The sequence below is a fragment of the Vipera berus genome, assembly GCF_964194415.1.
Source record: "Vipera berus genome assembly, chromosome: 6".
NCBI classification, from domain to species: domain Eukaryota; kingdom Metazoa; phylum Chordata; class Lepidosauria; order Squamata; family Viperidae; genus Vipera; species Vipera berus.
The window spans coordinates 26,190,826-26,217,897 of NC_138208.1; the positions used below are offsets into that span (position 1 = coordinate 26,190,826).

Here is a 27,072-nt window from a genome sequence, read left to right on the forward strand (position 1 = left end):
CTGGTTTTTAGGCTAGCACTTTAACCATTATAATAGACTGCTCTCTGAGTCAAATGGTGTTATTGATCACACTTGTTCAGGCAATTTTGTTCTCTGCATCCTTAATAACGTGTCCCAAATACTAAAATTGGAATCTATGGTCATCATCACTCTCATCACTTTCTATAAAGAGTGGAAGATTTCTGTCACAAGAGAGCTTTCACTACCAAGGAGAGGAAAAGCCAGAACAGCTACTGCATACAATTACACTTTCAAGTCTTAGGCCCTTCATGTTGAAAATATCTCAAGCAGACACCACCGGTGGGAATTTGAACTGTGATTATGCTAACAAGCAAAATGAGTGCTTTTCATAGTTAGGGAAAAGGAGAATGTATAAAGAAGTTTCTGACAACTCTATAAAAGAAACAGGATGGAATCCTGTCACCCTTCACAAGCTCCTAATCTGATCTCCAATAGAGGTAGTCCTCAATTTACAACAGTTCGTTTAGTGACTGTTATAGAGCCACTGAAAAAAGTGATTGATGACCATTTCTATTTATGACAGTTACAGTGTCTCAGGGCCATGTGATTACTTTTTGCAATATTCTGACAAGCAAAGTCAATGGGGAAGCCAATTCACTTAACAACCATGTTACTAACTTAACAACTTCAGTGATTCACTTAACAACTGTGGAAAGAAAGGTCATAAAATGGGGCAAAGCTCACTTAACAACTGTATCACTTAGCAGTAGAAATGTTCAGCTCAACTGTCGTCATAAGTCGAGGACAATCTGTACTTAATCAGTTTTAGCTATTCTGATAGCATTAGTAGCTCCCATTAGTAGCTTATCAGTAAAAATATTTTCAATCACACAAAAGGTAAATATTTTGATGCACGATGCTTTCATTTTGGTTACTTTAGTTGTTTATATTTATTTTAAAAATATAAAATATTGCATCTGATTGATCCTGGCTGACTTCAGAAGCTAAGGAGAATAGACCCTAGTTCAGAGGCCCCCAACATTTTGGGCAGCAGGGACCGGTTCCGTGGAGAGAGGTTTTTCCGTCAACCAGAAGGGGCGTGGTTTTGTGTGCTGCCTGCATCTTGTGGATGGGGCTTTGCTTGTTTACGCGGCCTGGTTTCTGGAATCCTGTGGCCTGGTACCGCTCCATGGACCAGGGGTTGGGGACCGCTGCCCTAATTAATGCTTGGATGGCTATATCAAGTTAAAGAAAAAATCCTATAAAGTATCAGTGATAAACTACATTGATAATACTGCAAAGAAAATTGTGTGGGAATAGTGACAGGAATCAAGCCTGTCTTGAAATTGACTTCACCTTTATTCTAATTGTTACTTAAAAATTTGAAGAAAAACTATAATTTAATGATGGATGAAAAACTTTGGAAACAAAAGATCTCAATTTTAGTCACGACACCAGAGGAAGGGCTTGGGACAATATTTTAAGTGAACTTATTTCCTGATCGTAGAACTTTTAAGGCAACTTAGTGTAATAACAATACTTGAGAAAACAATGATTTTAAACAATGACCATCCAGTTAAACTAACAGTCTGTGTTAAGATAACTATCTATGCTTTGCTTATATTTGTAATATTGTCTGTCTTAAGTAGCTGAAAACAACGCAACAAAGTTTCAAAGGAAGTTAGTACATTGCAACAGTGCATAAAAATTAGTCAAGTCAGTTCACATAAGAGAATCAACTTAATGTTATTACTATACTCACCCTAGACAAATTACTTCCTTTTTATCTGCTGGGAAAATACTTTCTGCTGCAATATACTGGATTTCACTTATTGAATGCTTTTGTTCTATTTTCTCATCATTATTCACAGGCAGCTTTTCAGCATTAGCATTTTTTTTCCTTTGGATTCCAATTTTTTCCTCTTCAATCTAAAACGGTGATGTTGCAATATTGATTTAAGAACAGCAATAAAAATATCAATAAAAATTATTTGCTCTATTATAGATTTCTGCTTAAGATTTCAGAACAGCTCTAGAAAAGAAAATACTCAACACTGATTGCAAATTAATAATAATTAGTATGGTCTAATCAGAAATAGTGGAAAAATCATATAACTGATAGGCAAAATGCATTAGAAACACACATTTGATTATATACAGAAATTATTTTAAAAAGTGATCAACAATATTGTACTACAGAAACTAAATCAAAGATAGTAATATTTCACACAGAGTGTTAGGCAAGTATGATAAGAAATGGAAAGATCAATTAAGAACCTGTTCAAAAGCCGGTTTCACATTTTGGATCAAATTTATAATTAGTATTAAAGTGGTGCAGTTCGTTAATGAAGTTGCACCTATGTAAACTGAGCTATTTGAGTCTTTGTTATGACAGTATTATACTTCAATTTCTGAATGTTCTTAAAATAAAAAGAAAATGCATGAAAAAGGTGTAATTTCTTCCCACATTCACATTAGCGTTGTTATGTGAAGCCAACACATAAAGGCTTTTTTATATAGTGCTAGAGAGCTGAAATAAACAGAATGGCTGAAATGCAAGAAAGATGAAAGAATGAAAAGCAGCAGGCACTTCTCTACCTCTTTTTGCAGTTGGGTCTTTTCTTTCTCCAAAGCGAGGAAAGCTGAATGCAGTATTCCTACCTGATTTTTAAATCTTGCAACATCACCTTCTAATTCTTCATCCAGACGTTTTTTGGATACTTGAGGACATACTTGTTTATGATTCGTCACTTTATTTCCGATTTCAATATCAGTACCTTTACAACTATTGATACTGTTATTAAAATGGTATTCAGTTTCTTCACCTGGATTTTTTGTTACACTAATATGTTTAAGTAAGTTGTTGGAGGCAATTGGTTGATTAGCATCTATAGTTTTATCTTTGGTAATGTCCTCATGACTTTGCAATGAATATTCAAGACATTTTTTTGCAGCTTTAGTTTCACCTACATTTGCTTGCAGTTGTATAATTGTATTGTTACTCTTTTCTTCACTGTTTACTTTTGTTCCTTTTGCATTATTAGATAATGAGTTCCTATTTGTGTTCCAGTCATCAGTATTTAATTCCCTTTCTGCAATGACAGATCTTACATCTTTAATGTCACCCTTTCCTTGAATATCCATTTTTATGTTTTGTAGATGAAGTGATGTTTCTTTTATGCCTTCTACTGCACAACAGAAACCATCCTGTGATGTTGCTTTGCTTGGAGTGATACTTGTTTTCTCATAAACTTTAATTTCACCAAACATCTGTTTTAGTTCTGCAGTAATACTCTTAAAATTTGCCTTAACTTCTTTTTTTTCATTTGCAACCCACATTTTTTCATATTTTTCTTCCCAGTGTATTGAATCAAAATGATTGCAGTCATTATGGGCTTCTTCACTATGCATGAGTGCTTCGGTTACATTTTCATCATGAGTATATTCGATTTCAGTCTTGTCACTCTGTTTTTCATGTGTTGATTTTTCTACAGAGCTGGATGTGTTTAACAGGCATTTTTCCTTATGCAAGCAAGTATGGATAGAAAAAAATTAACAAACAAAAACCAATGTGTTAAATTTGTTTTAAATGTCATAAAGGGTTTGATTTTGAGAATATTTTAAGAGTAACAAAAAAATTTGGTTTACAAAATATTTTTTCAATTATATATTTTTATTAAATACACAATTTAAACGTTTGGAAAAGAATTTCATGGCAGCACAGTATAATAATTAAACTTAAAATAGCTTTCCTTTTTTTGTCATGACATATTCATAATTAATTGCTTGTCAATCCTATGCTAGCAGAGTCCCTCTAATTGAGTAGTTGGAAAAAAGCAGAGCCAGATTCTTCACTATCTATTGGAGGTCATAATCTTCAAATCAATAATAAGCATTCTTCACATCTGGTATCCTCTATGGGATAGGAGTGTCCAATAATACGTAGCCTCTTCTCAACTCAGTCAATATCTCACTGATGGCCCTCCCAAACTGAAAACAATCCTGTGCAAATGGTCTAGAAGTGGTACCAATTACTAGAACTTTATGAGTCATCTTTTGCAACTGCAGAACATATCTCTCATAGAAATTTTATTACATTTATATTTAAAAGTTATTTTGATATGACCTATCAGGTACACATTATTATTTCTTGCCAGTGTGTAACAAAACCGCTATCACCAATATGGACCATAAATACCAAGCATAATCATGTGTCATAATCAGCATTACTGATTAAAAGGACCATAATTCTACCAAATCTTTAAATACAGATGCAAATAAAAATTCTATTTTGAGACTGAATAAGGTACAGCACATCTGAAGTGGGGTAGGAAGGTACAATTTTTTTTCCAAAGCTGGTATCAAATTAATGTCCATAGTAGTGACCCGATCAAGCAGGAACAATGATTTTCTTTCAATTACCATTCTCAAGTATCAATGCAATAAGTTATTTAAATTTTTGAATTTGGAATTGTTAATTTCTGATTCTAGTCTGGTGTCAAATTGATACCTACGGTACACTTCTTTTAGCAGTGCTGTTATACAGCACAACAAAGCACAACTTAATCTAATATAATTTCATAGTATTTGTAAAAACCTTACAAGGTGCCAATTTCACAATTCTGTTGTTCTGCTGGAAGAGAAATTAGTTCAGTTGAATTGCACAGTTGCAAAGTTACCCAATGGAAACAGCTCCAGTGGAAACTCCTAAATTTAATCTGCAAGCTACAATCTGCCTGGTTTAAGTAGGGTATTTTCAGGTCACGTGACTAACAGGTTCTCTCCAGGAACATCATTATGAATAAAGCTCCCAGAGGCATCTGTTAGCTCAAGAATATGTGTACATGATTAAAAGCAATTCATTGGTTCTAATAGATTCTATAATTTCTAAACAAGTAACAGTTCATCATAATATTTCCTAATTTGAATACACTACAGATGTATAGACGTTCACTCTCAGGATTTTACCAATTCCCCATTGCTAAGGAATCTAAGAATTAAGTCCATGAATTTGGAATATTAAGACTGAGGAAGGCAACCTATCATGCTAGGAAGGAATTTTTAATATTAAAATTGGGTGTGGACAGACAAAGGACAGGAGAGATATATAATCTTATACTTATTTGTATAATAAATTTTATTAAATTTGTTTTTATATAATGAATCATAGATTGGAAAAAACAGATTAGAATAACAAAATTAAAACTTTGTGCTTTGGTGCCAAGGTATATGTCAGGAAACATGTAAGAAAATAGTATGTCTTGATGGTTTAACTTACAGGGAATCATATAAATGTGAATTAAAGCTCCATAAATTTAATTACTACACAGAAACAGAAAGCCTTCCTGGTACCATTTTTGTCCCAAAAGCAGAGTGTTTAGTTTTTCCTTTATATATACACCATTGAGTTCCATAATTCACAACTACAAAATAAAAAGTTAATGATACAGGATAAATATTCCTTCATTTCATTTTAATGATAGCTAGCTAGTATTAAATGTGCCTTTAATTTCAGAACTAAATGTTAAAATTTGTTTCAGCCATATAATACAAACAAATATCAATATGAAAATGAACTTTGCATACTTACCTTGCCTTTACTTTTAAATTCTTTGATGATTTTGTGTTCACTATATTGCTGACCTATAATAAAAATGTTGGATAACATACTTGTAATTATTATAATTTGTTAGTTGCACTGCACTCTGAAAACCTTTCCGAGATATGTTTGTCTTAAGATGAGGTTGAATATAGATAATTGTTTCACAGTGAAGGTGAATTTTGAATATTACCAAATAAAAAATTCCAGGCATAGCAAGTGAACCTTGTACATAAAGAATAAAGTTGTACTCAATAGCTTTTATCTGTTAATTTCCTACTCAAATTTGTTTGTTCTATAAAGAAAAGCATTAAAAAAATACACGGGCATGTGCATAAAATCTAGTACAACTTATTTTTGCCTAATTCTGCTATTCCATGTTGTCCTCATATACCATGAGCATACGGTATATATTTATAAGAAATGAGTAGCTTCTCATATATACAGTGTATTCAGAAAGTTTCAGACCCCCTTCACTTTTGTCAATTTTGTTATACTGCAACCAGATTCTACAGTTGTTGAAATTCATTTTTTACTCATTAAACTCAATACCCCATAATGACAAAGTGAAAACAGAATTTTAGAAATGCCGGTAAATTTATTAAAAAGAAAAAAAACTGAAAGATCACATTGGCATAAGTATTCAGACCCTTTGCAACAACTCTTGATCATTGCTGACATGTTCCTACACCTTGCTTGGAGTCGACCTAAGGTAAATTAAATTGATTGGATATGATTTGGAAAGGCACACAACTCTCTATAGAAGGCCTCCCAGCTGACAAGGCATAGTGTAGCAGAGCAAAAGCCATGAGGTCAAAGGAACTGCCTGTAGAGCTCAGAGTCAGGATTATTGCAAGGCACGGATCTAGGGAAGGCTACAATAAAATTTCTGCTGCACTGAAGATTCCTAAAAGCACAGTGGCCTACATAATTCTCAAATGGAAGAAATTTGGCACAACCAGGACTTTTCTAACAGCTAGTTGCCTGGTCAAACTGAGCAATCATGGGAGAAGGGTCTTGGTAAGAGAGGTGACCAAAGAACCTGATAGTCACTCTGACTGAGCTCCAAAGATCCTGTGTGGAGATGGGACAGAGTTCTAGAAGAACCACCATCACTGCAGCCCTCCACCAATCTGGCTTTATGGCAGAATGGCTAGAATTCTTCAGTGCAAAACACACAAAAATCTGCTTGGAGCTTGCAAAAAAGCACCTGAAGGATTTTCAGACTACAAGGAGCAAAATTCTCTGGTCTGATTAAACCAAGATTGAACTGTTTGGCCTCAATTCTTGACGTTATGTCTGAAAGAAACCAGGCATCGCTCAACTCCCGCCTAATATCATCCCAACAGCGAAGCATGGTGGTGGCAGCATCATACTGTGAGGGTATTTTTCAGCAATAGGGACTGGGAGACTGGTCAGGGTTGAGGGAAAGCTGAATGGAGCAAAGTACAGGGATATCCTCAATGAAAACCTGTTCCACAGCACTCAGGAGCTCAGACTGGGCTGAAGGTTCACTTTTCAACATGACAATGATCCTAGCACATAGCCAAGACAACACAGGAGTAGCTGAGGAACAACTCTGTGAATGTCCTAGAGTGGCCCTGCCAGAGCCCTGGCTTGAACCCTATTGAACATCTCTAGAGGGACCTGAAAATGGCTGTCCACCAACAGTCAGCATCCAACCTGATAGAGCTTGAGAAGATTTGCAAGGAAGAATGGCAGAAAATCCCCCAAACCAGGTGTGCAAAGCTTGTTGTGTGTTATCCAAAAAGACTCCAGACTGTAATTGCTACCAAAGCTGCTTCAACAAAGTAATGAGTGAAGAGTCTGAATACGTATGCCAATGTGATATTTCCGTTCTTTTTAATAAATTTCCAGACATTTCTAAAATTTTGTTTTTACTTTGTCATTATAGGGTACTCAGTGCGGATTAAAAAAAGAATTGAATTTCAACAACTGTGGAATCAGGCTGCAGCATAACAAAATTGACAAAAGTGAAGAGGGTCTGAATACTTTCTGAATACACTGTACTTCTGAATATCATTTTAGGATACTGAAAAATAGATATGTAAAAAGGCAGAAACTACAGTTTCACCAACTTAGTTTCATGTATGTAGCTCCTGATATGCATTTTCAGTCTGAGGTCTTGTAGTTCATTCTATTTGGGTCCATTCTTTTGTACACATAAGGGAATTTAATATGGAGTATCTTAAATATTATTGCAGTTTTTTCAGTCAAAGTATCTATAACTTAGAATATAATTACGAGCAATTCAAAACCCCGAATTTTGATTTCTCTATTTCTTAATGGAGCACAAGGTCTGATTTCATTTTTAGACAGCTTCCAGGTTTACATGGTTATCCATTAGGTTTATGCAAAGCAATTCAGATTAATCTTCACAAACAGATTTGTGAATGAAGACAAATGTTGAATCTTCCCATCAAAGGAAAAATGCAATGGAATTTGCTTTGTATTGTTTTAAAACAAAAGTATCCCTGTAACAAGCCAAAGTCAGAAGAATCTTATTCACAAGAATTTTGGGTAAGAAAAACCCAAAGTGGCTTTTTGTGAGAGTATGCTATAGTAAACAGAAAGGTATATTCTTGGGCACAAGTTCCCAAAATTTTGGTGAGCTTACTGGAGGAAGTGTCTTCCAGTAACATATGCCAAATCTGACTGGTACATCTGAACAAAAATTAGAGGATATGCAGAGGTGATCACTTGATTTGGAAAGCAGCTTCAAAGGAAACCTGCACTTAAACCTTTATTGAAATTAAATTCAAATATAAATATTTTGTCACTAGATTTTAGCTATACAATCTTATGGGTGCTGGGTCATCCATTCACTATAGAATGAAGAAACAAATGACTGGACCAACTGCAGAATTCTACCCAGGAAAGGACATACTGCTTTGTTTTTTTCTTTCAGTTACTATTGCCTGTGGACTAATGTATTAATGAAATATAAGAAGAAAAAATCAATAAAATTTCATCCTCTATCTGTAGGCAATGGAAGGCTTTATTAGATTTCAATCTTCTCTAGGAAGGAATTTTTTTTCTACAGAAAAAGAAAAAAAAACTTGCTTTCTAATTAGCAAAACATTAGAATAAACTATCATTCTGAGTCACTTCGGGATGTCAGAATGTTTCCAGTAGAAGAGTGGAAGAAACAATGAATTATTTGTTTCGGATTAGGGTTATCTAAATTGTGATCAGAATTATTCTCCCTCCTCTTGCACAACATTTTGATTTTTGCTACCTTTTGAAGAAATTATGTTTTGAGTATCTGAGTCTTCCTTCACAGGGGCAGAGATTTCAGGTGCAACGTTTGTTTCTATGAATTGTTTAGGAGCTACATGATCTTCTAACATAATCCTGTCAGATGGTTTAACACATGGAGTGCTTTTAAGAGAAATGCTGGTAGAATCCCAGTCAGATGTATCTAACAACAACAAAAAAGAAAAAAAGGTCAAAGCAGTAATACTACAATAGTTTTGCAAATGTTAATCCATTATATTATAAAATCAAGTAATATAAAGATCTATTAGGTTGCCAATGTTAACAAGAAAAAAGTATATGGCTGAAACATTCCGACATTTGTAATATATCAGCATTTGGTTCTTAAAATACTGATAGGTACTGGAAAAAAATTGACTTAACAATTACATTTAGCCCAAATGAAAAGAATTCAATCTTCTATAGTTTAAGAGAAAACTATCTGTGGTTTGTCTTTTTTTTAAGAGGATGCCACATTTAGTTTCATAAGAAAATTTTTATTTTATTTTTTTGCAATACATGGCAAAAATTGGTGTTCTCAAATACTTTCAAATTTATGATACATAAATATGCATAAAGTATTTGAGGACCTTCAATATCGTCCGCTTCATCCAAACCAAGTTCTTCCATTAAATCTGAAAGAAGAAATTAATTATATTAGAATATAAAATATGCAACAATATGTAAGACATAATATTTTAAGCCCCATATACTCTACTATAGCAAAAATTACCTGATTTTTGCTTTTCTATGATTGCCTTCTTTAAAACAGCAGCAGGAGATTCACATACCAAGTTTTCTTTTGTGATCTTTTGCTATAAAGATAATTTGGCAAAGAATGAAATAAGATACCACAATGTAGTAATAGCAATATTTAAATAAAGTTCATTTTATGTAACAAAAGTAGTACTGACCTGCAAACCTGGTTTACCTAGGAAAAAAGAGGGAAACAAGTTAGCTAGATAATATACCGTAACTTTTAAATTTGTGTGAACCCCAAACTTGTATTATGTTATATTTTTTGTTACAAACAAAACTTCCAGGGAAAAATGACAAATTGGAGACAGCTCCAAAAAAGCAGAGCCAATAACCAGAGCAGAATGAAGAGCTGGCAAGTAGACCTGCTCTTTGTAAGTCCTGTTCAGAGAAGGAGACTTGAGATCGTCCCCAGGTGCTTCAGACAGTTGCTTCTTGCAAGACAACAGGTCTTTGATGGGTCTAGAGCTGTGGGAGACAAGGTAATAGTCATCTTGCTCAAACAGCAGTAAGTGCATTAAAAGGAACCAGATTGACACTAATCACTTTCAGAAATTGTGATAAATTGTGATAATTCTTTATATTTTCTTTTCTTTTTCTTTACTATATTCTTTTCTTTTCCTTTTATTCTTTTGTCCATTTATTAGTTTTTATTATTGTAAGTCGTAGCCTTTAATAAAATTACTATAAAAATCTATCAAACAAGAACACAATATGACATATTTTAATGGATTAAAAATATTCTATTGAAAGATATCTGGAAGTAAGAAACACTGACAAAATGATATTTTGGGATAAATTTCCATGACAATACTGGCCTCTTCAGTAACAAAATTACAAATGTGAATCCATTTCAATCATACATAGCAGTCCATCAATCTATTTTACTCTCACAATAATGCTGTGAATTAAGTTTGGCTGATGGAGATTAACAGATAAATATTGCCTTATATATATATATGTGTGTGTGTGTGTGTGTGTAAATTTTTTGGCTTGCTAACAAAGAATAAAGGGAGAATAAAGCCAAAAAATTTACACAAATATGAGCTGCCACTGCTGTGGCTACTGCCTATAGATGGCCTTGGGTTAGGCCAGGGGTGTCAAACTCAATTTCATTGAGGGCTGCATCAGCATTGTAGTTGCCCTTGGCAGGCTGGGTGGGTGTGGCCAGGGTGGGCGTGGCCTACTGAGTGGGCGTGGCCAGCTCTACATCATTCGCATCAAAGGTGCCAATGGGGGCCCGGGCAGGAGTGGGACAGATCTGAGGGTCTCTGGCAGAAGGAGATGGGACCGGGGCCAAGGCATGGTCCACTGGAGGGCAAAGTCAAAAGGGAGGCCCACTCCCTCTCCATGTGAGGAGACCTGGCTTTGTATCCAAACCTTCCTTAGCAATAGGATTGGAGACCCCCCAGGATAGGCCAGGAGGAGGGGGCAAGGGGATGGTGAAAGGGCAGCAGGGAAGGACTAAGGCAGGACTTCCCTCAGACCCTCCCTCACCTTCCTTCCTTCCTTCGAGTGGTGGGAAAATATTTGAGATGAGGCAGGGAGAAAAACAGGCAAGAAACGCAGCTGGGGAAGTGTCATCCTTCGTGAGGAATGAAGAAATGCACCATTGCCTGGAAGTGGCCAGCACATGGCCCTCGCCTACTTCACATATCCGGCTTGGTGGGTTCTGGGGGAGGGGATGCCATGAGCAGCATAAGAGTCGATGTTACCTGCACAATGCTGCCCAGCCCCCAGCCTGCCCGGTTTTGGCAGGCAGTGGGGCACTTTCCTGACAGTGCCAAGAGGCTGAGCCGGATGGCACGAATCTGAAGAGAAGCACAATGCTGCCCAGGCCCTAGCCTGCCCAAAGTAGGCAGGGTCACATGCTGGCCACTTCCAGGCGATGGTGCATTTCTTCATTCCTCACAAAGGGTGATACCTCCCCAGCCTGCGCCGAGGGCAGTGCCAACGCGGCATGGGCCTGTCCCTCACTGTTTCCAGACAGCCTTGTGAAGCTAAGACTGAATGTATTTCAGCATAGATGACCACCACGAAATTGTACATTGGCTCCCAGCTGGCCTGGGCCAGGGCCAAGGCAGCAGGGGCCGTTCCCTTATTGTTTCCAGGATGGCTTCGCCGGCCACATGAAACCACTTCGCGGGCCGGATATATATATATACATACACACACACACATATATATATATAATTTATTTATTTATTCAAGGCGGTTTACAGGGCAGCATTTAAAAACAATACAATATAAAATTAAAATTAAATTAAATTAAGTATAGCCCCCAAAAGTCAAAATCACAATTTAAAATCATTAAAACCCCTCAGTCCAGGCCAGATAGCTCAAAGAGCCAGGTTTTTAGGTCCCGGCGAAACGAACGAAGGTCGTTACACACATATATACACATACATACATATATATATATATACACACACACTTATTGCAGAAGTTATACACACACACACACACATATACACACACTCATGTGTGTGTGTGTGTGTGTGTGTGTATAAAACCTGTGCAATAAGGCATAACTTGAATCAGGCAGACCCAGGATAAAGTTTTACTCAGTTATGGAAATTTGCTGGCAATATATCCATTATATTTTCTATATCTAAATGACTGAAAAACATTTACAATATTTATATATGTTAATATAACAAAAAAGATAATTTATGACAAATTTACCATTAAATGGTTCTTCTATAATACTGTGCATGTGTATTCCAGTTTTGGCAGGAGATGTAGGCAAAGAATTAATAGTTAGTTTCCTGGGGCTTTCTGAAGTACACTATTGGAAACACACATATGTGAGAAACATACATACAAATATAGTCATATACGCATTTTATTTATCTTTATATTTTTACAGAAAAGAAAGATATTTCTGAACATATTATGAAAGCTTTTAGTTACAGAGAACATAAAAGCAATTTAAGGTTTAAGTTTAGCTTTTAAGAAATGTTTGAACAGACATTCATATTATAGATTGTAAATGTTCTCATTTCAAATTATTAGAGTAGAAAAGTAGAAAAGATAACTGGAAAGTCATTTTTAACAAAATTCAAAAAATATGATCTGTGCAACGCACTAAATTTCAAATCTCCCTTCTGAACTACCTCACACCTAGTTTAACGAAGAATGCATTCTAGAATGAGTTGGTTACAATTCAGGATCAAAAGCAAAGTGAACTACTAGTATTCCAAAATTATCAGTATCAATTATCACTATTCTTATGTGCCATATAAGAGAAGCCATTAGAGTCTCATACAAGAAAAACATTTTAATAAATATAAAAAGAATGTATTTATAACTAAAGTAACCTTTAACCATAAAGACAATTCATAATGCAAAATTATTGAATGTTAGATCAAGCCTTCAATATTAACACAGCTCCAACTATGGACCCTATACCATATTGATTTATATTTCATATAATTAGAAACTTACTCCTTTATTTAACTCTGTGGGCAGGATTTCAACTAAGCAATATTAAACACCATTGGTAACTTCTATGACCACACTTGTACCTACTGTGCCTTGTGGGGCAGCTTTAATTCAACTCAGCAATGAAATGTCATGGAGGCGGCAAAGAGATAGAATTATGTGTCTCAAGGAGGCACTTTAAGCTGATTTATCTAAATCAACCAGCACTTGCAGGAAAGCGAAGTAGTAAGTTCACGTTGCTTTTAATAATAAGGGTGCTATAGAGCTATGCATACAGGTTTAAGCGATAATTTACTCAAATCTTTATTGAAGTGAAGGACTTCATTTCATTTTGATTTTAAGAATCAAATGTATAGACAGAGCATGTCTATATGTTTCCTCAAACATAACGTATTTCAAAAAAGTGGCTTATTCTCATTACCTATGCTAAATTATATTATTATTATTGATCATCGCACAGTCAGCCAGATGTTCAGACTGGATTTGGCATTTTTGTCTACCTATCGAGTCCTTACCAAGTACCTGGGATAGGCAGATGTGGATGTTTGATGGTATTACAAATATTGTCGCAGGATGGAAGCAGTTCCCAGTAAGGCTGCCTTTTGCAATCGACTAATGGGAAATTTGTCAATGCCAATGGTGTTCTACTTTGTCATGCTGCTGCTTGTAGTCAGTCTGTGCGATCTTCTTGCAGCAGCTTACCAAGTGGCCCACTGTTTCTTCAGCTTCTTTGCATAGGCGGCACTTACTGTGTGTTGCTGTCTTCTCAATTTAAACTTTGTATGCATTTGTCCTTAAGGCTTGGTCTTGTGCAGCCAGAATTAGTCCCTCGGTCTCTTTCTTCAACTTTCCTGCTCTTAGCCATTGCCAGGTCTTGTTATTATCTGCTTGCCCAGCTATTTTTTTAATGTACTGGCCATGTAGTGCTTTGTCTTCCCATGCCTCTATTCTGTTCTTCATTTAGTCTTTCTTGTAGGCCAGTTTGATCTCTCCAGTAGTCAGTAAGCCTTCCTGATATAATAATTTCAGTGCATCTTCATCATTGTCCTTCAGATATTCTTCCAAAGCCATTTTTTCCTCTTCAACCATCTGATGTACTTGCAGCATTCCACGTCCACCTTGGTAGAAAGAGTCTGCCAATGTCACTGCGTGGATGAAGGGCATGATTCATTGTCATTATTTTTCTGGTCTTCCTATTCATTGCTTTTAGTTCTGGTTGAGTCCAGTCCACTGTTCCAGCTGTGTATCTAATGACTGGAATTGCCCAGGTGTTAATTGCCTTCACGGTATTTCCCCCATTGTGTTTGGACTTTCAAGATCTTCTTCACTCTTTTGATGTATTCACGTCTAATCTTTTTCTTGACTTCAGTGTGCTTGATGTTGTCAGCTTGAAGGATACCGAAGTATTTGTAGTAATCTTCCTCATACAGACTCTTAATGTTATTTTCGTGGGGCATCTTGATGCCTTCAATTTTCACTATTTTTTCTTGTTTGATAGTAAGTGTGGCACATTTGTCCAAGCCAAACTCCATTGCAATATCTTGGCTATATATCCGGACAGTGTTCAGCAGCGATTCTATTTCAGATGATTTTTTTCCATACAGCTTCAGATCATCCATGTAAAGGAGGTGGGATATAGTCTGGCATATGTTTTTGATGTTTGATAGCCATGTCCTGAATTATACAGTATTGTTGACAGAGGAAACAGTGCAGTAACAAATAGTAGTGGTGATAATGAACCTCCTTGAAATATTCCTCTCGATATTAACCTCTCCCAGTCTTTCACCATTGACCTGCAACTGTGTCTTCCATTGTGCCATCAATCTTTGCACAAATTTTCTGATGTTTATACTGACTCCTGTTATTTCTAGGCATTTGTTTATGGAGTCATGTGGCAGAGTCAAATGCCTTTTTGTAGTCAATCCACGCCACATTCAGGTTGGTCTTCCTTTTCTTGCAGTTTTCCAAGATCATTTTGTCTATTAGGAGTTGATCTTTTGTTCCTCTGCTATTGGGGCGGTTTCCTCTCTATTCGGTGGAAAGAGATTGTTTTCAACTAGATGCTGTTGTACTGCATCAGCTACCACACCAGTTAGCAATTTGAAAGTTGTTGATAAGCAGGTAATTGGCCTGCAGTTGCCTGGCGTTGCCCCTTTTGCTGGATTTTTCATTATTAGGTAGGTTTTCCCAGTTGTTAGCCACTTTTCAATTTCTCCTCCTTGTAGTATATTGTTGAACTGCTTGGCAATGAGTGGGTATATAATCATAATCATAATAGTAAAGTTGGAAGGGACCTTGGAGGTCATCTAGCCCAACCCCCTGCTCAGGCAGGAAACCCTATACCATTTCAGGAAAATGGCTGTCCAGTCTCTTCTTAAAAACTTCCAGTGTTGGAGCATTCAGAGCTTCTGGAGGCAGGTTGCTGCACTGGTTAATTGTTCTAACTCTCAGGAAGTTTCTCCTTAGTTCTAGGTTGCTTCTCTCCTTGATTAGTTTCCATTCGTTGCTTCTTCTCCTGCCTTCGGGCGCTTTGGAGAATAGCTTGCCTCCCTCTTCTTTGTGGCAGCCCCTGAGATATTGGACACTGCTATGATGTCTCCCCTAGTCCTTCTCTTCATTAAACTAGACATACCCAATTCCAGCAGCCGTTCCTTATATGTTTTAGCCTCCAAACCTCTAATCATTTTTGTTGCTCTTCTCTGTACTCTTTCCAGAGTCTCAACATCTTTTTTACATCGTGGTGACCAAAACTGGATGGAGTATTCCATGTGTGGCCTTATCAAGGCATTGTAAAGTGGTATTAATACTTCACATGATTTTGATAACATTCCTGTTAATGCAGCCTAGCACTGTGTTGGCTTTTTTGGCAGCTGCAGCACACTGCTGGCTCATATTTAAGTGATTGTCCACTAGGACTCCGAGATCCCTCTCAGTTACTATTATTGAGCAAGGTACCACCTATACCAGGGGTCGGCAACCTAAAAAAGGAAAAGAGCCACCGGTCGTTCGGAGAGGTGCGCGCGCACCTCTCGGAACGGGCCGCGGCGTCGCTCTTTGAGGAAGCTGCCGTGGCCCATCTGCAAAGCTGCCGCTTTCGGCAGCTTTGCAGACGGGCCGCGGCAGCTTCCTCAAAGAGCGACGCCGCGGCCCGTTCGCGCGGAGGTACGCACGCACCTCTCCAAAGATTTGGGGAGGTGCGCGCGCAGCTCCGCCCATTCGGGGAGGTGCGCGCGCACCTCTCGGAACGGGCCGCGGCATCGCTCTTTGAGGAAGCTGCCGTGGCCCATCTGCAAAGCTGCCGCTTTCGGCAGCTTTGCAGACGGGCCGCGGCAGCTTCCTCAAAGAACGACGCCGCGGCCCGTTCGCGCGGAGGTACGCGCGCACCTCTCCAAAGGTTTGTGGAGGTGCGCGTGCAGCTCCGCCCATTCGGGGAGGTGCGCGCGCACCTCTCGGAACGGGCCGCGGCATCGCTCTTTGAGGAAGCTGCCGTGGCCCATCTGCAAAGCTGCCGCTTTCGGCAGCTTTGCAGACGGGCCGCGGCAGCTTCCTCAAAGAACGACGCCGCGGCCCGTTCGCGCGGAGGTACGCGCGTACCTCTCCAAAGGTTTGGGGAGGTGTGCGCGCAGCTCCGCCCATTCGGGGAGGTGCACGCGCACCTCTCGGAACGGGCCGCGGCATCGCTCTTTGAGGAAGCTGCCGTGGCCCATCTGCAAAGCTGCCGCTTTCGGCAGCTTTGCAGACGGGCCGCGGCAGCTTCCTCAAAGAGCGACGCCGCGGCCCGTTCGCGCGGAGGTACGTGCGCACCTCTCCAAAGGTTTGGGGAGGTGCGCACGCACCTCCGCCCATTCGGGGAGGTGCGCGCGCACCGGGCGGCTGGGAGCCGCAGAAGACGGCTCAAAGAGCCGCATGCGGCTCCGGAGCCGCGGGTTGCCGGCCCGTGACCTATACTATACCTGTACATTTGGTTTTTCTTGCCTAAATGTAGAACCTTACTTTTTTCACCATTGAATTTCATTTTGTTAGGTAGCGTCCAGTGTTCAAGTCTGTCCAGATCCTCCTGTATCTTAAGCCTGTCTTCTGGAGTGTTGGCTATTCCTACCAGCTTGGTGCCGTCTGCAAATTTGATGAGTTCCCCATCTATCCCTTTGTCCAAATTGTTGATGAAGATGTTGAAGAGCACTGGGCCCAGAACAGAGCCCTGGGGCACCCCACTACACACTTTCCTCCATGTAGATGCGGTTCCATTGAGGACCACACGCTGGGTACGGCCAGTCAGCCAGCTACAAATCCATCTGGTGGTGATGCTGTTTAACCCACATTTTTCTATCTTATCAAGTAGTATGTTGTGATCTACTTTATCAAATGCCTTACTGAAGTCCAAGTAAATTATATCCACAGAATTCCTCTGATCCACTAATTTTGTCACTTGGTCAAAGAATGCAATAAGATTTGTCTGTCATGATCTGTTTTTGCCAAACCCATATTGACTTTTAGTAATGACTTTGTTTCAGCCAAAACCCACGCAGTTCATTTTCACCTGGTGCTGACCAATTTTTGATATTCCTTGCTCTTTTTTCTACCATTTTTGTCGTTATTACTAGTTCTTTTATTTCAACTTCTGTTTTATTTGCATCCACCTCTTTTAACAAAGCCGCATCCTTGTTGTGTTTCTTTGGGTTATCCCATATCTGCTTCCAGAACTGCACTGTTTCTTCCTTGTCAGGTACTGACTGATTCATTGCAGATGATGATGATGATGATGATGATGATGATGATGATGATGATGATGATTATTATCATTATTATTATTATTATTATTATTATTATTATTATTATTATTAAATTTCTATCTATATTTCTCCATCTATTGAGAGAGAGAGATCAATACATGGAAAATTTTACCTATATAATATCTATATAGAGATGAATTCCTAGAATTCTGTATATAAATAAATGGTTTGAAATTAAAAAAAATATTTTTGTCACTGGCCACTTTGAGAATGCAAAATACAAAATGGGTAAAGCTTATGAGTAATTGTGTGGAAAAGAACTCAAACTAAACTCCTTGGAGCTTCAAAAATTATTCTGATTTAATAAGAAATGTTCTGTGCTTAGGAAAATAACTATATATATCCATAGACACTAGAACAGACATGTCAAACTCGCGATGTTACATGATGTCACGTGATGTATTGGAGCTTTTTCTCCATTGCCGGAAATGGGGTGGGCGCAGTTTCTTGATGACGCGTCCGGCCTGTGGGACGGCAGTTTGACACCCTTACACTAGAAGCTAAAACTGATTAATACAAGAAACAATATATCAAAACAGATTTTAAAATGGAAGTATTTCTTTGAACTCATAGAGCACAGAAAATTTTTAAAACCTACTTCTGAATCCCATGGAGATTCTGTACAGTTCTCCTTTTCATCTTTGTCCATGCCCAAAGTTGATTTAGCTGTAAAATAAAATAGTAAATTCTTTACAAAATAATTAGTATTCATTATTCAAAAACTGAGATTGTGACAATTCAGATTTGAAAAGTATTGTCAGACGCTATTCATTCCTCCACCTCCATATTTGTTTGGTTGTGCCAATTTATCATTCCTCAGTCCTATTCTTATAGTCACACCTTGGTAAAGCAAGACAAAAGAGTTAACTAGATTATAGTGCAATTATTTAATTTAAATAATTAAATGCTTCTCATAGCTATGTCATTCTGACATTAGCTATGCACACTACTTTTACTAAATATTGCTGAGGAATTAAAGCAAAATTAATTGTATTCTTGGTCAGCCCCCAAATTAAAAAGAAGTTTCCACAAAAGAAAACAACCTTCTCCTGACACAGATTTTTAGAAACCAGCCACAGCATTTTTTAAACATAGAGCATGAAAAATGAAATGTAATATGATAGCATCCCAACAAATGTCCAGTTCATAATAAAGCATTTACTTACAAACAGGCTATTTCCAAAAACAATTTTGTTTATATATTTTAATCTTTTAATATTAAACTGTATTAAAAATAATGGCAATAACCAATTAAATATTTGTTTTATGAATTTTAATTATTAAACTATTAGCTCAATGAAACTGTAATGGATAAACATATAAAGTGACTTTATTAGATCTAATTTGCATGTGATGCAGATTACTTAATATAACTAAAACTTATACCTTTTGGTGAGAGACTCCAAGACTGCCTACAAACAATACTTTTTTTATTGGCAATATCCTGTTCACCACGTTCATCATCTTTTGAAGATTTCTCCTAACAGAAAGAACAACATTCAGTATTTATTATACATATCAGTTGGAAATTGTAATGTTCTTTTATTACTTTAAATAAGTATTTAGAATTTATGAATAAAATTTTAATCTATGTGATTTTATCAGGGAGTCATAAACTGTCTGGGATATTGCCAAGAATATATAATCACAAATGTACTGACTCTCCCAGGACTCCAAAATATCAAAATTATTTAGCAGCCTATGCTTAAAAATACAATGTTAAATTCCTATCAAACAATCATGAGAAGTAAATGCATCAATTTAATTTTTAATATGATAAATATAGATATGTATAGCCCATGCAAACAAAAGCTCTTTTGGGGACCTCCATAATTTTTACAAATGGGAAAGGGTCCTGAGAGAAAAAAGTTTAAGAAACACTGAACTACTAAAGCAGGGGTGTCAAACTGCCGGCTCACAGGCCGGACACGTCAACCAGAAGCCACGCCCACCGCTGCCGGCAATGGCAAAACTGTCCCGATACATCTTGAGACGTCACGTGATATCGTGAGTTTGACATGTCTATAAAGTATCCTCAGTGTAATGTAAAGTATGACATGTTATAATACCAGAAAAAAATGTTATAATACCAAGACCATAACTTATACGTTTATTTATTTATTGTGTATATTATGTAGTTATTATTACCATCAACAAAATAATGGTTATTACTATCATTTTATTAATCAATAAAACAATTACAGTATTAATCAAATTAATCTATAAAAAATATAATTGTGTTATAGTATGAATCTGTATGCCTTATTTTCTTTGTACCATCTTCCAAAAAATTTACAATTAAAATTATAAAATTAATTTTGAGAAAAAATTAGAAGCCATTCTTAAAGACTGATATGCAGTATGGGGTGTGTGTAAGTGTACTAACATGCCTATTGTCCGTCACATTTGGCCCAGCCTAGCATGGGGGGGGGCTGTGAATGGCAGGCACATGCACAGCTCCATTTGTGTCAGTGGTGTATATGCGTGCCCTCCACTTGCACAAATGGAGATTGTGCACAAGCGGAGGTTGCTTGCACTTACCTGCAAAGCTCCACTTGTGTGAGCGGCAAACACTTGTGCTTGTGAGTAAAGCTCTACTTACGTGAGTGGAGAGTACTTGCGCTCATGAAGCTCCACTCCTGCAAATGGAGCTTCACATGTGAGCCCAAGCGCCCTCTGCTCAAAAGTGGAGCTTCATGCGTGTGCTTGCCCATTCTCCCATGGTTCGGTTTCGAACAGGCTGCAGCCCGGGGGCTAGGGTGCCCTAGTCTAAATGATTAGGAATGGATTTTATTTCTGCTGTGCCATTAAAGTATCATTAATGAACAAACTTGATAAAGTACAGTTTTTTATTTATGAAATCCAATTTTATTAAAAACATTTTCCCTTTGCAATAGATTCATTTACTTTCAAATCAGATTGGAAAGTTTTCAGATTTTCATCCTCACTATGTTTATACATTGTTGGCTCCTATATTGCTTTTTCCAGTTTTTTTTGAATCCATACATTCCTTTTCTCCAGGTTTCTGATATCCTGCAAAATCAGGATTCCTAATATTCTGTTGTGTATTCGTGGTTTTTCCAAGTTCTGCTTCTGATCCACAATTACGACTTTCAATATCATCCAAAGGGAATCCATGCCATTTTCATGGGAGTTAGTAGAGAAAGTAAAGAGTGTAGTTTTTCCAACATTCTCCAAAGAAAAAACATTTTTGCAATACCGTTTTTGATTCTCATATGACAATTTATTATTATTATCAGTGTCCTGGGGTTTTTGCAACTTCTGAATTTGATTTTCATAACTAGATTTTTTTTCAATTGAATGTTCAGGCAGTTTCCTATTTACCTTGTTAGTAATTGCATGGTCATGTGAAGATTCAGAATGACCAGAAATAAAAGCTTCACAAATATTAGTACCACCTTGCATCTTGTCATTTTGTACATTGCATACTTCATTATTACACTTAAAAAGATTTGCTTCCCTCTCGTGTTCATTTTCTCTGGAATGTTCTTTCCCTCCTGATGTGTCAACATATTCTTCTTCCTTATTTTCTGCCTTGCTCCAAATTTGTTTTATGTTTTCTTCCTCCCCTTCTGTATTGCAGTGCTCCTCCATTTCTTTTACTTTTTCCTCCTCCTCCTCTTCTTCGTTCTCCTCCTCCTCTTCTTCGTTCTCCTCCTCCTCTTCTTTTTCATTTTTCTTCTCTTCTTCCCTCTTCCCATTAAATTCTTCTTCCTTACTGCTTGCAAAAGAACTGTCAGAATCATTTAATTCTTGCTTATTGGGATTAATCTTTTTTGCATATTTTTTTAATAATTTCTTTTGACTGATTTTTGTTTTCGTTGTCTTCACAAAATCACATGTGGGTATAAAAATATACAATAAATAATACAATACAATGGATGAATTTAAACTTATTACCTGTTTAGAATGCAAGGTTCTCTGGGAACATTTAGAAAAGGAGCCAGGAGAGGAATGGATAGAATGAGGAAAGGTTTTGACTTGGAACAAAGGCTTAGGAAGGGATTCATTGCATTCTTCAAATTCACAATCTGCTTTATTTTGCTGTGAACTGCCTAAGACTTCTGTTTGGATGGCGCAATCTTTCTCATCTACTGCATCAAAATACAAATACACACAGAGATTAAAAAAAATTAATGTTTTCTGTAGATAGGCAGTATAATCATAACTTATTTTTCCAAGCAACTTACAATTTTTCAAGAAGTCCCATGGACCTTTCATTAGCTGAGCCAAACTTGTTTTTTCTGGTTTCTAAGAATGAAAGTTGAAGCAGAAGTTTTCACTGTAACAAGCATTTCTATACTATCTTTACATTTTGCTCTTCTTCCAAAAAACCTTGATTGATAAATGTTATCAACCCTCCCCTTTCCTACTTTATTCTGTAACCAACGTATGAGCTAAGTGAAACTTAAAACAGTGTGTCTTCCTGGTCTAGTCCAAACTTCTACCCACACTGACAAAATCATATTATTTTAATTTTAACCACCTGGCTAGGGTGCTTTAATTTGGAATACAGCATTAAGCAGAAGATAGAATTTATGAATAAATAGCCCCTTTCAATTCTGATTCTATGCATATTTTTCAAATGACAGAAAGTCATCCAAATACTAGTACAAAACCATACCCACTCCTGAGCTCAACACAGCTTTTTCAAATGGCTTCAGCTTAGAAAATCCTGTTCCAATATTTTTGTTCCAAATTCAGAACCAAACTTTTTGTTCTAAGCTTGGGGTATTTTGTTCTATATCAGGGGTCCCCACCCCGGTCCATGGACTAGTACCGGGCTGCGGCATGCCAGCAACTGGTCCACACAAACAAGCAAACCCCCATCCATGAGATGTAGGCAGCACACAAAACCACGCACCCTCTGGTCCGCAGAAAAACCTTTCTCCATGGAAATGGTCCCTGGTGCCCAAAAAGTTGGGGACCTCTGTTCTATATGATTTTAGGTCCAGTGACTGGCTAGTTTTAAATACTTACACATAATGAAGACTTTTAGAATTATCAATCAATAAAATAGCAAGTTCATCCTATTCTTGCTACTATTCATTGGAAGTAAAGGGCAGGTATGCTGAAGAACAATTAAATTTAGAGAATACAAACAATTTCAGAATTATTGATTATAGAGAAGTCCCAGTTAATGGATGGTAATGTAATGTTATCTTTATGAGATTTCTGTCCTTTTTCCCCAGAAATTTCCCAACTGCAAAAGTATGAAATTGCATTATAAATATTGCTGTGATGTTTAGCTTTCAAGGTTGCAAATGCAACCTTTGGTTTTTTAATTGAACTTAGCAAGTGAGTAAGTAAGTTTTTGCTATTGAACCCAGTCTACCATCTGTTGTCTATTTCTTCTCTGGGCTCAGTTCTGTGGCTGCTTCCACAGGTCTACCAAGATGCAAAATATGGACTTAATTGCTGTTTAGATTGTTTGCTATAGGAATTATTTTTAATGTTTTAATCTGTTTTCCTGTAGAATGGGTATTGGTGGAGTTCGAATGGCCTGCTCTGCCTCCTATTTTTGTGAAACTAGAACAAAAAACAAAGCATTTGTTTTAAATTCTCATTATTCTCCACAGTGGAACATCATGAATTATTTTCTTTGACTTGAAATAGTTAAAAGTATTTTGAATGTTGCTGTATCAGAAACAAGGCACATGAATCTTTCTGATGGAACCATCCCAAAAGGATCTGTTTTGTTCTGATTGCAGGTCAAAATACGTTTTCTGATTCAGGTGCTCCCTTATTGGGCGTTTTTCAGTAGTATCCACATTCTTGAAACTAGGATAGCATACTGTATTCAAACTGCTCTACTTGTTCCCTTATTCTATGGCTGCACTCACTCTTCAGATTAAAACCTTTTGCTTTAGTTTTTCAATAATTTCATTTAGGATCTCATCTGTAAAGTCTGAATACTGATTAGCTATAACAAGCAATAGCACTTAGATTTATATACCGTTTCATAGTGCTTTACAGCCCTTTCTAAGCGGTTCACAAAATCAGCATATTGCTTCCGACAATCTGGGTCCTCATTTTACCCACCTCAAAAGGATGGAAGGCTGAGTCAACCTTGAGCTGGTAAGAATCAAACTGCCAAACTGAAGGCAGTCGGCCATCAGCAGAAGTAGCCTGTAGTCCTGCATTCTAACCACTGCATCACCACGGCTCAAGCTGTATGTATTGCATTAAACTTAGGATCTGAATTGTAGTTCATATTTTCTTTCCATCCAAACAAGTATTAATTAGTATCATAACAAGACTGTCATTGTTAGTGGTTTTGAGTATTCATTGTACAAAATCCTACCTTGGGACTGCAGCCTAGATCCTCTTCTTCTGAAGAAAGCCAGCTATCATCATCTGCTTTTTCAGAATTGCTTAAACAGAAATGCATATATATACAAAAATAAGAATCTATCTCTTTCTGGAACTTCCTGAATTTAAATCGAAATTTAAATCCTACCTTACTGAATCTCCAGAAGAGTAGTTGTCAATAACTGTCAAAAACCCAAACAAAGAAAAATAAAAATGCAGAAAATCAAGTGACAAAATTATAAAAACTTTTTATATTAAGGTACTTCAAACTACATACGTTTAAATGAAGAAAAATACCTTAAAAATAAAAAACAACTTCCTCAGTTAGCAAACATTATTTAATTAGATTTTTGTATCTATTGTGAGGCCTTCCAATTTTTAAACTGGAAGTTATATTTGGTATAAATATTTGTATTCCGTTGCATCTTAGATTGTATAGAAGTTCATGATTTAACAGTTTTACTGCTTGTTTTATGGAATTTCCATTTCAATATTAATTTTTTATTTGGTTCAATAAAAGAATGACATTCTAAGAGTGAAATATGAAAAAAGGCTTGTATGCACAAAAAACCCATAAGCATTCAGCAATCTCATATAGAATGAGACCAATTTTTATACTAATAAGACCTAAGCATATGATTAGATTAACAAACTGCATAAAGTTACTATGGTGATCCAAGAGCATCCAATTTGATAAATAAATAAAAAATAAATAACAAGTTCACTCTTACAATAAAACCAATAGGGTTCCCGAGGCTTGGGATCAAAAACTATATGCAGCCATTGCTATAAATTTTCACCCAAACTCTATAAAGTCTATATACAACTTTATTACTATATGTCTGTACTCTCTGCTGACTTGTGATAATAACTGAGGCACAAATGTTTGACTATCTTGTAATGGCTTATAAAATCACATGCTTAAATTTATGTAAAACTGCTCAAAAAGAGGGTCCTAGGATTGGATGCAATTTGTGACTGAATGAAATTTAGGCAGTGGTTTGCTCTCCAAGCTTGTTTCAATTTAGTTCTAACTTCTTCAGATTATAGACAAAATGAAAAATTCTGAACTAACATCTGTATAGTTATGAAGTAGATATTGAGAAGAAAGCTGACATTTGATATATTTAATTCAGAATCATTTCCTGCTTCAATAGTGGTTATTATTTGTTTTTAATATTTTATTTCTGTAAACATATGTCTAGGGTTATACATGAGCATAGAATTATTTTATTGAGAATTTTGTTAAAAAGACTTAAATATTAGGAACTTAGAAATAGAAGGAACATTATAATAGTTTTCAAATCTGTCTTAGCAGCTGTCTTTGCATACTAATCCCCAATACCTGTCTCTTTTCACACAAAATGGTAATATTATGCACAAGATAAATCTGTGCAAGGCCTTCTTAGCCACAGCTGCCATAACTAAAAAACACCCTAGAACCTGTTGGACCCTGAATCTATAGTCACTTGATTCTATTAATGTTTAAGGTTGTTCCTCTCATCCAGGCCTTGACAGCTCTAGGCACTGGGACAAGCCCTTAACAGTATCACTCGTTCAGTCACTGGTTTATATATACAGCTGAGTATTACCGGTAGTTTATAATTAATCTTTCACTGTGTTGCAAGAGGAGCTAAAAAGGTCAGTTGGGCAGTAGCTTTCAACTCTTGTCTTGTGGTTTGACAGGGTTTAGCTTTTTTGAATTCTGGTGGGAGGCAGCCATTAGAAACTATTTCTGAGAGGAATTTATTAATCCAATTCCATGCACGCCTTCTGGAGTTTATCAGGAATTCTGGATGAATGCCATCGAAACCTGGTGTTTTACCGCATTTCAGACTATCAACGGCAGTGTCAATTTCCTTTATAGAAAAGCGACTGAAAACAAACTGAAAATGGCGTTGAACAGAAACATCAGTGTTTTGTCTAAAATGTAAACCACTTGGTAACAAACCTACATTTTTTTCTTTATTTTCAAGTTTTTTTTTAATCCGAAAGGCAGTTTATAATATAGCTGGAAACAAAACTTTTAGATAAGACTACAGTGGTAATGTTAATAATAGCATCAATCCAAGAGATTTTTATATTGAGAAAATGTTATTCTAGCAGACTGATTATCCGTTATGTTCAGGGGCATGAACACTTAAAAACAGTCCTAAAATCCTGCTAGAGTTATCAGCTACATGAACCAAACTGTACCTTCCCAATTTATCTGTGGCATGCACAGATGCTTTTTGTTGAAGAAGAAACTCTTACCATTTCTCGATTATTTTCAGCTACAGCAACAATTAATGGGGTACACCCATCCTGTAATGGAAAAAAAGAAACACATATGTGCATAATTCTGTTTATCATTCAACAAATGCAATGAAATGCAATCTGTCCTGTACCCAAGCCAGACAAAAAGGATAAGAAGTTTTCTTTCTTTTCAACTGCTTCTACAGTAGATGAATTTCAATGTGAGTTAAACATCTCTGAAATAATATTTTCTACATTTCTACTTGGCTTTAAAGTCTCAGATAATTTCAAACATTTCTGCAATATATCAGATTTGACTATTATAACTACAAATGTTATATTGGAAAAAGCAGAGCTGTATAACTTCAAGTCCAAAGTACATATACCTGGCAACAAATCCGTGCGGTTTTCTTGGCAATGTTTTTTTGGAAGTGGTTGCTATTTGCTTCTTACTAAGGCTGAGTGAGTTAGTGACTAGTCCAAAATCACCCAGATAGATAGAGGGACTAGAACTCAGTCCCCTAGCTTCTACTCCAGTGCCTTTAACCATTATACCAAACAAGGTCTTTATTTTGTACCATTTATTCCCATTGAAGATACTTGCCACAATCCTACAAAAAACAAGTATATTTTGTTTGCAGAGGGATAATGTGCAGTTTGTATATGTTACCCAAATTG

General features: G+C 36.8%; 1 protein-coding gene across 3 annotated transcripts in view; it reads right to left on the bottom strand.

The window, feature by feature from the left end:
• LOC308670265 (uncharacterized protein) overlaps positions 1-25,022 on the bottom strand; it is a 62,172-nt gene extending 37,150 nt beyond the window's left edge. Inside the window, exons 1-7 of one of the 3 annotated variants that reach the window (XM_081331684.1) lie at positions 24,152-25,022; positions 22,038-22,098; positions 21,748-21,941; positions 19,213-19,306; positions 18,425-18,492; positions 12,278-12,380; positions 5,552-5,604 (exon numbers count right to left, since the gene is read on the bottom strand). In XM_081331684.1, coding sequence (XP_081187810.1) covers positions 5,552-5,604; positions 12,278-12,380; positions 18,425-18,492; positions 19,213-19,306; positions 21,748-21,941; positions 22,038-22,098; positions 24,152-24,238 — 660 coding nt within the window. In that variant the 5' untranslated portion in view covers positions 24,239-25,022. Of the gene's footprint in view, positions 1-1,723; positions 1,891-2,559; positions 3,484-5,551; positions 5,605-8,819; positions 9,003-9,426; positions 9,472-9,569; positions 9,723-9,750; positions 10,529-12,277; positions 12,381-18,424; positions 18,493-19,212; positions 19,307-21,747; positions 21,942-22,037; positions 22,099-24,151 lie in introns of those variants that run through there. The other 2 variants (XM_081331682.1, XM_081331683.1) reach the window with 2 other exon arrangements.
• Positions 25,023-27,072: the final 2,050 nt, after the last annotated feature.